General features: G+C 41.0%; 1 protein-coding gene across 1 annotated transcript; it reads right to left on the bottom strand.

The window, feature by feature from the left end:
- Positions 1-1,930: 1,930 nt before the first annotated feature.
- scinlb (scinderin like b) lies at positions 1,931-5,660 on the bottom strand. Its single transcript, XM_056421209.1, has 3 exons — positions 5,595-5,660; positions 3,266-3,453; positions 1,931-2,151 (listed from the first exon to the last, which is right to left on the bottom strand). The coding sequence occupies exons 2-3, from the start codon at positions 3,444-3,446 to the stop codon at positions 1,946-1,948; spliced, it is 387 nt and encodes a 128-aa protein (XP_056277184.1). The 5' UTR covers positions 3,447-3,453; positions 5,595-5,660; the 3' UTR covers positions 1,931-1,945.
- Positions 5,661-12,032: the final 6,372 nt, after the last annotated feature.

The raw sequence follows: 12,032 nt of genomic DNA, 5'->3' as shown, positions 1-12,032 counted from the left end.
TTTCCATCTTAATTTCGTCCAGGTCTCATTAGAACCTATTGTTGGGCCATCCATCAAAACCAATCGAAGCCTTAGGTTGCAAAGGCTGAAAGGTGAAACAAACACAATACACAAGCTGGAGAAACGTTCTTCAAGCCAGCAGGTCTCTCCCCTGAAGCCCATTGGAGGGGCATCAAAAGTTACTCCTAAATCATTTAAAAGGGAAACATTTCAAACTCCCATTTTTAGTTAAGAAAAGAAATCATGTGAGAAAAAACAGTGTCAAAATTGAAATCATCTTTTGGTCTTAAAATATATCCTTTTTAAAACTTTAACACGAAATTAAACTCCCCAACCTACTCTCAATAAGTATTTTTGAACAAACCCTGGTAGGCAACCTTAAGCATTGACCTTCAAAAGGCCTGTGGTCCTCCGTTAAGAGGGGTTTTTGGGCAAGTAGCGGAGCATGTGGAGACTTTGAAGCAAATTCCGTCAAGTTCTGATAGTTTAGTGCTTCATTGAAAAGCAAGCAAAGAATAAATAAGTAAAAATTCCCTAAATGGTTTTAAAAAAGTAACTTAAAATTAAAAAAAATTTATTATTTATTTCCCCCTTTTTTCCCCCCTTTTTTTTTGGTTCGTTTTAAATTTGCGCCGGGGGGCCCAAAGGAATCTAAAATTCCAAATTCCCCTGAAAATTTTGGGTTTTTTTTCCTCCAAACCCCCTGTTTTTTCTTTTTTTCCCCTGCAACCCGGCTTTTTAAGGGGGGCAAAAACCGGGGGAAAAGGTTTTAAAAAAGGGAAAAGTCCCAAATTTTTAAAAAAATGGAAAATGTTCCCTTTTTGGGGGACCAAAAAAAAATCAGGGACAAATTTAAAACTTTTTTTTAACGTTTTAAATTTTTAAAAAATTTTTTAAATTTTAAAAAAAAAAAATTTAAAGGGAAAAAAAATTTTAATGTCCCTTTTTAAAGGGGGGGAAAAAGGTTTTTCTTTTTTGGGGGTTAGACCCATGTAAAAAACAACCAAATTTTCTGCCTTTAACCTTTCCCCCCCTCCGGGGAAAAACCTTTTAAAAAACTTTCCCCTGAAGGGGGGGGGGGGAAAAAAGGGGGTGGGGGCAGGGCATTTAAAGGGTAGTTCTGGCTCTGGCTCTTTTTTCAAAGAACACTGTCTGAACCGTATTTCTGCACGTGTGCAGAGCAGAGTTTCCACCCTCCAACTTTGCAAAAGCAGGAAACACAATGTTGGGCTAATTATACCTAGAGCCGGTAAATCGTACGTGTGGATGGTTTTCATGGCAATGTGAAACAGATGGCAAGTTAAAAAGTGGCCTCCAAGAGCTTTTGCCTCGGAGGTTTTTGTAACAGAGGCCAAAGTCAAGCAGGCACTCCCTGGCAACAGCAAAGGGGGAATGTTGTGTTCCCTCTGAACTTCAGACTCCTCAGCTTCCTCATTTTGCAAAGTTCATGAAATGCCGACAATCATTAAGCCTGCAGATATATTTAGTCCAGAGACAATTTGTCTTTTTTTTGCCATCATAACTTTCACTGTTCTTGTGCTAACAAAATGTACCGTAACCTCTTTATTGCTCACTTTATGTTTAGTGAAGTTTACTGCAGGCAAACAACACAAAATAAACATGTTGAGTCTTTAACCGACAGAGCAATGGCCCCACACTTTCTTTTCTTGTAAATCTACACAGCAATGTATATTTGTCGATGAGTTAATTTTTATTTTACCTTCTAAAACCTTCACATAATAATAATCTTTAGAGGCCTAAAGAGGTACATCTGTGCAGTATTTCAAAATAAACAAGACTTGAGCCGTTCTAGCAGCTCTGTGAGGCTCAACTTACTGCTACCAGCAGCATGCTAATATACTCACAAGGACAACTGTGACACGCTGATGTTTAGCATCATGGTGACTCGACCCCCCAGGTGGGAAACCACTGCTGGAGAGTATTTTCATCCAGATAGCGAAGCCTCTAGTCCAAAGTTGTCTTTGCTGAAGCGTACCTGGTACTTGACTCCTGACTTGAAGTATCCCAGAAAGGTGTTGGACTCAGAGTTCTGCAGCTCTCTGTACTGCACCGGCCCACCACCCAGGAAGTCATCCAGCTGTGTGGAAAAGATGGCCGCTGCTCCACTCTCATCCTGTGAGCACTCGTCCCCTGCAGGAAAGAGACGTCTACAGTCAAATTGTCTTTTTCTCAGTTATTTTCATCCTCTAATTGCATCAGACGGATGCTCAAGAATCGAGTTGGTCATAAGAGCATTCAGTAATGTTACATTAGCAGAGAGAAGTACAGCCCTTTATTGTCTGCAGTGACCTCACAGGACGTCTGAGTCAGGACTTGAGGCTTTAAATCAACCACATCTGCAGCAGAAGCACTTTGTATCCTGCCATTACCGTCAAACGGCTCTCAACACAACTACTTCATGGTTCCTCGTGACTAACGTGGATCCCAGACAAAGAGATAACTTGTGTTCTTATGTTATTTCTACTTCAACGTCTTGCCGATAGTTGCAATGGCGGCAGAGAACTAAACTGTGTGCTGACACTGCAGGAGAATTGGTAGAAACCCCTACAAACCTGTAGGGACTGGTCTCTTGTGATACACGATGGTATTCCAGAAGACGTCTTTGTTGAAGTCCCTATTATTGTTATGCAACTGAAAATGTGCAGAGCATGAAACGACTTTGCCTTCAATTTAGGATACAAAGTTGTTGTTTGTTGACTCTGTACCGGCCTGAGCTGAAGCTTAAAGGAGAGCAGACGGCACAGCGAGGGAGCACCAGGACTGGGTGGAATTTTCCAAACTGGCGTGACTTTTAAACAAGACATTTTCAGTGACTCATGCTGCAGAGGATGTTCGAGTGCTGAGATCAAATGCCTAATGTCACCTATAAGCGCCTTCAAAACCACAGCTGTGGTGTTGCAAGTTTCAATCGCTCAGTTTGTCTCCCCTAAAGGTTTTTAGTGTGACAATGTGCACTGTACATGCATCAGCTTTGGAGACAGTTCCTTTTTACTGACATGTTTTACTCACCTACTTTAAGATTACCATTTAAACAATAGGATTTTTCAGAAACCTCAGCACATCATTTAACCATTAAGAGAAGTGATTAAACCATAAGATCACAATTGTCAAACACAATTGGGGAGGCCAACACCATTTGTATAAATCAAAATAATACAGAAAGATATGAAGTTCTAGTTGTTGAAGACAGGATTATTAACATGTTGCAGCATAGTCAGGTGCACACTATGTGTCCATGTCTTACCCAGCCACATGTGTACGTTGTATGAAGGGGCGGCGGTGGTGAAGAGCAGTATGTAGGCGTCCCCGGTGTAGAAGCTGCCATGCAGGGCCTTAGGAACCAGCTTCAGGTCCATGTTCTCGATACGCCAAATCTGCAGGCCCGGCTGCTTCCCTGCACCCTCAAACTCCTTATGGGAAACCATGATGGCTCTGAGAGAAAGATGGACATGAAGAAAGAAAGAGGAAGCGGAAGAGAGTAAATATGGAGATGCAGGAGGCCAGAGGGAGAGGGAGAAAGACGTTGAGTGATTTTAATATTTTTGCCTTGCAAAACATTCCTGCAAATGGGTTCTTGTAAATCCAGACCCGACATAAAGAGACAGAGCAAGACAGCGAGAGACACAGCGAGCGATAAAAAGAACAAACCAACAACATAGGAGGAAGTTATGATTGTGTTCCTCAAACTTGTTCTGTAAAGATGTGGGGAACAGCTGAGAGAGACAACCACACATGTGCTATGTTAACACCTCTTACCTTGTTTGGGCTTTTGAAGGTCTAGACCAATCAAACCAGTTCTTAAACTGGTTTTCCGTCATGTACTGCTTCACATACATAAGTCTTTCATAAAGTCTATTTGACATTTGAATCTGACTATTCTTCTTCTTCTTCTTCTTCTTCTTCTTCTTCTTCTTCTTCTTCTTCTTCTTTAGTTTGCACATAATCTGGAGGATTCCATTTATTTTCTACGAGTTTGGAAAATTCTCCTACTATCCATTAGAGGATATCAAAAAGGCATCGCCGCAAAACATATGTTAAGAGATAAGTGGTTTTACTAAGTTTACTTTGACTCTCGGCTTCATTGATCCTGTTAATTTAAAAGTCCTGTATAAATTGTGACACGAATATCATAGAGATAAATCATAATTAAGTTAGTTAAATTCAGAAAATAAAGCGGATACACATCATAACCTTGTCTGAATTATTTTCTTTCAATAATGGAAACCAGATGGAGACAGGAACTTTGAACAATCATCAATCTGTCAATCATACATCTTCCAACATGATAACCACTGTACACCACAGCACAACATGCATGGCCTAATTTATTAACTACCATATCTTGTGTGTTTATAGCAGAGTAACCATAAACTGGGTGTATGGATGACTGCAGACGGCTTCAATGAAATAATACTGTGGTCTGACTGTGGTGCAGGAAATTTGATTTAACAAACATAAACGTTATGATAGGAGTGATAGATTATGCAGATTTACGTTTTCCCTGATTGCACAAGAGACAGATTAGACATCGTGTTGGCAGCAGCAGGATTATTACTGCAGTGAGGCTGACGTCCAACGTCCACTACTTCTGTAAGACTCCATTAGCGGCTTCATCCCTACGATCCACATACTGCATTGTAACGACATGGGTCAACTGCTCATTGTGCGTGGTGTGTTATTTACAGTGAGATATTAAAAGATCAAACCAACCACATATAATCCAAAAAGCAACATATCATCATCATCATCATCATCATCACCTGAGGGATTAATATTAGTGTTGTGTTTGTTCAGCTGTGTGTTGAATGAGGGGTTCAGGTTTCAGTGCACAGAGTAAACACCCAGTGGACATCCTGTAGGAGGCTGATCAATACATGCTGCATCATAAACCTTCAGATCGCTTAAGATACATTGATGTTTATTACACTGGTGTGGCTAAAAACATGATAATGCAAGTCTGTGGTGATAAATGTCCGCTGGGAAAAGCATCTCTAATGAGAGACTTCATCTAATCTGCTGACCGGTCAGACTGGAGCCTGGTGGGCTGTTTATTTTATTTAGGTAATAAAAGAAAAGCATCTTTCAAAGAATACAAAATAAAAGAAACGATGTCACTTTCATTTAAAGTAATGTTTGCTATTTGCACAACTCCGTCCTTTTTTCTTTTTTCTTCTTCTATTACATAATATCCAAACCGCTACTTCCTGCACTTCTCTATCTGTATCTGCGCTCCGTTTCACTCACGAAATAACAACAGGAAATAACAGTATTGGCCCCATAATAAGCAACGCAATATCCCGTGTCTCCATATGGAAATGTTCTGGGTCCTCTTCTGTTGTCGGGCAGCTTTCACTCTCCCCCAGAAGAGCGAAACGGAGACTTTCCACATCTGGAAAATCACTTGCAAACGTTACAGTCGTGGAGTGAACTGGCCACATGCGAGGAAAACACCAGCAAAGCAACGCCGACTGTGCCGTCTCGATCTGACATATTCTGCACGATTCATAAAGCTTGTCATATAAATCAAAGTCCAGAAAGTCACAACAAGGAGCATTCAGAAGCGATTAACTCACAGTTTGCAAGATGAATCACAGAGGAGAGAGAAGACGCGCCGAAGGAGGTTGTAGATGTGGGAGTGTGCTGAGAGTGGAGCGTCTTTATGTTTCAATGTGTATAGAGGAGGAGGAGGAGGAGGAGGAGGAGGAGGAGGGAGTGCTCAGTTTATTCATGCGTCTGTCTGACGGGGAGAGAGCACTGATTGGTCGACAGGAGCAGCAATGGCAGAGATGCTTGTGTGCACCTTGAAAGCATTTCCCTTCAAAGAAGAAGATCATTCAGAAGCACACTTTGCTTTTGAAGCTGTTGTGTTTCAGTGTTGTGTGAACTTGGCTCTGAGCACATTGTTGTATTTACAGATTATAAAGTGTTCAGATAAGGAGGGACAAAGTCCACAAAGTCATATGTCTTCATGAAGCAGGCGTTGAATCAACAATGTCTCTGTCGGTCTTCAGCTCAAAGGAATCGTGTTACTGAAAGATATAACCTTGAGGAACATGTGCGTCTCTGTATTGTCCTGGAGTGCTGAACCTACAGGATTTATATGGCGAAAAACAGAAACAGCTGTATACCAATATAGAAAACTAGTTTAAGCAAGATGAAAGTTTTCATTTTACAACAGCTCCCAGATATTAGACACCACAAACACCACGATGAAAAGACACTAAATATTGACTTTGAGGAGGAGTCCCATTACAGAGAGACAAAACACATATTTACTGAAGCTCAGTCATTTTACACTCTACACAAAACCTGTTGTGAAGCAAATCCCTGTTCAAGCCCGAAAACATGCTCACACCGGTCACACACAGAATCCACCATCCATGTGGTTATAGATACAGAGTTCTTAGCCTGAGAGGTGATACATGGTTGTTTATACATACAATTTACATACAAGGATAATGACATATCCTACAGAAACAAAACCAGATACAGGCCGGAGCTTAATGCCACAACTGGTAATAACATGTCCTAATGCAACAAGTTGTGTTCACAGCGACGTCACAACTTCAAATAACATTTGACTTGTATCCAACATGTTTTCTTGACAATTCTGCTCATTAAAAATATCCATCTCTTGCTCTCTGTTTTGGTGTGGTGATAGTGATGATAGAGTGCAGGTCAAACAAATGTTGCTGCTGATGCTAATCTAAGTTTAGTTTAGTACCTTTTGCAGACATAAAAGGAAGTGGGTTTGAATAACGAACAGTTCCCACACCTCCTTTCGTCATCACAGTTTTGGGAAACTCGTTGGTCTTTTCCTCATTGGTCTGATGTTTGTACATCACATTGAAAAATTAAAATAAGATTTAGCTGAAGGAATATGGATCAGTAAACAGAGCAAACATCGAGCGTTCTTGTTTCTATCTCGAAGCTCACCAGAATTATTTGAGATCGCTTTATTTCCTCTATTTCTGCATTGTATTCTTATAAAACAGCTCTGTTTCTATTCTTTCACATAGGTAGACGCTACACCACCACTGTGAACTTGTGTGTGTTGAAGCCAGACTGGGGTCAGTGGAGTCTTATCATCAAACAGGATGTGACATGAACTGTAGGCCGAATGTCGTCTGCGGAGCCCCATTGTGCCACACGCTGACAGCTGACTGGTGCAGTTCCTCAGTGACAATGCAACCAAGCCAAAATGGATTAGACTCGTATAGTCAGAGGCTTACGCTGCTAGAAGGGATGCTCGTTCACCGAAGCACAAATGTCTCTCTCACTTTTCCAGTGAATAGTTGGGATAAGTTTCACTTAAATGATCAAACAATATGACCAAATGTTATTTTCTGCCACAGCCCAATGTGTTAGAATGTGTATGACAAAGGAAAATACACTTAGCCTTGTGTATTTATTCCCAGTTCGATGAGAAGGCCAATACTCTCATATGCGTCCCTTCCAAATGTAGCTGGAGACAGCAACTAGCTAGCATATAGCTTAGCGTCAACACTGGACCCAGGGGGAAACAGCTGGCTTGGTTCAGGCCAAACTAATGTGATGAAAAGACTCCAAGAAGTTACTTAACTCAGTAATGAAATGAGAACACATGCTAAGTAAACTCTGCTACTCTGAGACAGTCACGCTAGCTATTTCTCCTTGTTTCCAGACGTTATGCTATCTAGCTGCACCTTCATATTTAGGCTACTGTAAAGAGTGATATTTTCTTATTTAACTGGAGAACAAATAAGCATATTTCTCAAAACGTTGAACTATTTCTTTAAATGGATTTGAGAAAAGCTTTCACCTTTGGCTTGTTGATTTTAAAAACAAAACAAGGGCATAGTGTCAAACCTGAGTTATTTTTTGGAAACCAAAATATATCTGAATCCTGAGTATTGAAAACCGTCAAGTACCAAAAAGCTGGCGTCAAATATGTGGTATGATTTGTGATGTAATTCTTCGAGATCTTGGTTTTAAATTATTGCCGATTTAAAACTATTTAATTAAGACAAAGTTCCTGAACGACGGCTTAGTTTTAGACTACTTTAAATTGGAGAGTTTTAGTTTTTTGTTTCGTTAAATGAAATACAAGAGGATTTTTTGGAAAAAGCATTTTCAAATTCCTCAAAGTTTGGCATTAGCACTGATAGGCTACTATAGGCATGATGTGATACTGTGTTGGACACAGAGGGTCAACAAAGCCACACAAATGCAAATATCTCTAACCATGGGTTGCCATAAAAACGGTAACTAGGATACCCACTCCCACCCTTTCTGAATAAAGGTTCAGTTTAATGAGGGAAAGGTTAAAGCCAGTGAGCTCACCCTGGTGATTGTGGAGTGCTGTGAGAGAAGATAGCAATGACCTTTCATCAATGTCAACCACTAATGGTTGTTTTCCATCGTGCTGATTCAAACTGGCAACCAACACTTAACCTGAACTTCCTCAAGTCCATGAAAACTCTCCTGAAAGAGAGTTTGACCATTGTGCGCTATTATAGATAGTTTATTCTCTGGATTGTTCTTATGAAATCTTCATCTCACTGTTTGGTTCGGTAAAAAAAACAATATGGAACAAAGATGTTTACCGGGAAGTCCACCTCAAAGTTATCGTTTATCTTCCTTGGTGAGTGCGCCGTCAGATAAGGACGATACAGAAGCATAAACTCTTAAATCATGTGTTATCCACCAGTCTGACAACCAAAGTCAATCCTATTCTGTTGAAATGATTGCAGTATATGGAGCATGATGAGTTAAGTGGTTCAGTACCAAGGTGCAGAATAAACAGGGAATTAAACTCTACTGTGCCTGAAGCTGATGCGCCTGTTCATTAACTCGGCGAAGCAGCTTAAGCCCAGAGCCAACATCCTGATGGTACCGACCAGCAAACAAGGGTCTGGTTGCTTTGGTTGGAACATTATTACTTTATTGTACAGCCCATGTGTTGTACTCAATAAAGACGTTCACCCGTGCATCAACAGCTGTGGTGAACTTGTGTGCCAGACAGCCCTTAACCCCCCACAGCACTAGTGTGTGTGTGTGTGTGTGCAACAGAGTGGTTAACATCTACATGAAATAACACCTTGAACACACAATGCAACTCACCTCTCCACTCAAACGTCCTCACGTGAAACTTATTGTAAATGCACTGACAGATTCAATTCAATTCAATTCAGTTTATTTGTATAGCCCAATTTCACAAATTACAAATTTGTCTCGGAGTGCTTTACAATCTGTACACATAGACATCCCTGCCCCAAAACCTCACATCGGACCAGGAAAAACTCCCAAATAACCCTTCAGGGGAAAAAAAAGGGAAGAAACCTGCAGGAGAGCAACAGAGGAGGATCCCTCTCCAGGATGGACAGATGCAATAGATGTAATGTGTACAGAAGGACAGATTTAGAGTTAAAATACATTCAATGAATATGACAGAGTGTATGAATAGTTCATAGTAGGCATATTCCAGATAAGTCCTTCACCTAAGAAAACGCTGTGTCATCACAATGTGAAAATAAAGCTCCATTAGAAAAGTCAGTAGCAGTGCAATAGTTTTGTTAAAAGAATATCTCTGGTGGAAACATGAGAAGATTGAGTCGATTAAATATGAATCAACAAACAGCAGCTGGTTTGCTTGGCTTTGCTCCACGACTGGAAACAGGATGAAGCAGCTCGACCCTAAAGTAATTAAATCTGCCTCTCACCACCTCTAGAGCTAATAAAGTAAGACGTTATATCATGTTTGTTTAATCTCTGCAAAGTAAAAAAATAAATATATATTTATTGGCCGGGAGCAGTGACTTCTGACTGGTGCTGTCATCCATATTTTTAAAACAATTTTTCCAAAAACAATGTTAAAAGTTAAAACACAGTGAAAGAGTCACTCGTAGCGATGAGCTGCAGAGTGTTAGCCTCTCAACTGAATCTGCTTCTCGAGTGTCAGGTCGTTGTTCAGATCTCTGGCCACAACTTTACTGTTTTGGTTCAGAGAAATTTCCTCCAGGAGTTTGTGGAAATCAAAAGAAGGAGATAAAAGAGAGTGCATTTTGTATTTATTGAACATTTATTAGAAATATTGTTGAAAATATAACCACATTGAGAACAGGGTACATTGAGGAAGTGCAACACAGACTCACTTTATCCTCGACGCAGCAGTGGGTGTGTCTGTGGAACATGTCATGTAAATGTAGCTTTTGCACAAAACACCAATCAAGCTTATGAAAACCTTCTGTGGCGGCGCCGACGCTCACTTCCTGGAGACTAGTTTAGCTTTCTAAGATGTATCCGTTTATTGATTCTTAGAAACCTGGAACAAAGTGTACCTGCACTGAAGCCTGAACACTTCATAGATACATTATATTAATTTCATTGCAATATTTAATACAAACATTAGAATATGAATCTCCTCAATGGGAATGTGGGCTTTTTGTTTTATTAGAAAACAGCCAGTTCAGTGATGCTTTTCACTCTTTTTTAACATAGAATTTTGTATTTTATTGAGTTTATATTATTTTGAACGCTGCTTAGTTTAGGTATTTGCTGTACTCTTCTGTTAAGGTCATCTGTACATTATTAAACCATGCAGCTATCGTGCTGACGGCTGTGGAGACTCTTAGTCTCTTACAACTCAGGAAGTTTCATAGAGGAACTGGAGCACAGTGACCTGGCACGCAATAGACCACAAAGACAACCACATCCCCTGAAGTGAAATGGTTGCAAAAGGAACAGAAAGCAGAACCAGTGATGGTCCAGAATTAAACTAAAATGACCCGTCACAGCAGCTTGGGGGATCTGGTAATGCATGAAAGCATATATGTTAGACCAGGCACGTGCACAGACATTTTGGGGGGCAGGTGCTCAAACAAAAAAAAGGGCACCCAATGCTAAAAAAAAATTCTGACAGAGTTGAAGCATTAGCATCAATACACTGATGATGCTGTCCTCGACCTGCGTCTCCTCTGGCAGCATCAGACCACTAGCTTACATTTTCTTTATGAATAAAGATGAATTATTATATAGCAACAACAGAACAAGCGTTCTGATTGGCTAATGGCAGCCACGTATTGCCCTCCTCGCTGGTCTGATACAGATCCGTATTGCCCTCTGACCTCATTTTCAAAATGAGCGATATAGATAGACATCAACAGCCAAGAGCAGTGGTCCTCAAACTAAGGCCACGGGCCGAATACGGCCCGCCTCCACATTTGGCCCGGCCCTCTGAACAAGAGAGGCCGTATGATTTTTTATTCAGTCTGGCCACGCAAATCCTAGACTAGCCCCTGTTGAATAGAACGGAATAAGAATTATCTCTCTCTCTTCTCTCTCTCTCTCTCTCTCTCTCTCTTCTCTCTCTCTCTCCTCTCTCTTCTCTCTCTCCTCTCTCTCTTCTCTCTCTCAGTAAACAGCTGGACGAGGCTTTGAAATCACGGAGTTTAAAAAAAAAATGTTGTAGGAAACGTCGGACCAGTTGTGACGTCATGTTTTCAGCAGCGCTAATGTTGTGGTTGATCACAAAACAACGTCAGGGGACAAACACCGGCGTCATGACCTGTGTGCCTGGTGCTGCGGGTCAGAGGAAAAGGAGGTGCAGCCGTTTGGTGGCGCAAGGAGCACTGCGCGGAGGAGGAAGTGGAGGAGGAGGGAGGAGCGCGGCGGGGGGAGGGAGAGGAGGGGGGGCTCGTGAGCGCCGCGGAGCATGTCGGGGCGAAATTCTCACAAGAACTCAAATAAATGCCCCGCCGGATGATAAAACACATTTGGGGGGACTTGATGGCAGAAAGAGTAACTTTTATTCTTAAATACGGATGAATAAAAAAATTGTTTCTCCAGCAAAAAGGGCACTTTACTCATCTGCATGCCAAAGCAAACACAACGTATGCTCTGCAGGGAAGAAATATCCACCTCTCAACATCTTCAGCTCTCTAATTAACACATTATATATATATATAATATATAATGTGCAGTGGCGGGCCGTGCATTTTCTACCGAGGCCTTCAATGCCGTCTTACTACAGC

Source organism: Pseudoliparis swirei, chromosome 8 (genome assembly GCF_029220125.1).
Source record: "Pseudoliparis swirei isolate HS2019 ecotype Mariana Trench chromosome 8, NWPU_hadal_v1, whole genome shotgun sequence".
NCBI classification, from domain to species: domain Eukaryota; kingdom Metazoa; phylum Chordata; class Actinopteri; order Perciformes; family Liparidae; genus Pseudoliparis; species Pseudoliparis swirei.
The sequence above is the reverse complement of the archived record's forward strand: the minus strand, read 5'-3'. Positions and strand labels throughout refer to the sequence as shown.

Bases quoted from the DNA above. Each gene is read 5' to 3' on its own strand.
- scinlb (XM_056421209.1), bottom strand. From the start codon at position 3,446: ATGGTTTCCCATAAGGAGTTTGAGGGTGCAGGGAAGCAGCCGGGCCTG. The intron at 2,152-3,265 runs GTAAGACATGGA...TCTTTCCTGCAG, and splicing joins CAACGTACACATGTGGCTGG to GGGACGAGTGCTCACAGGAT.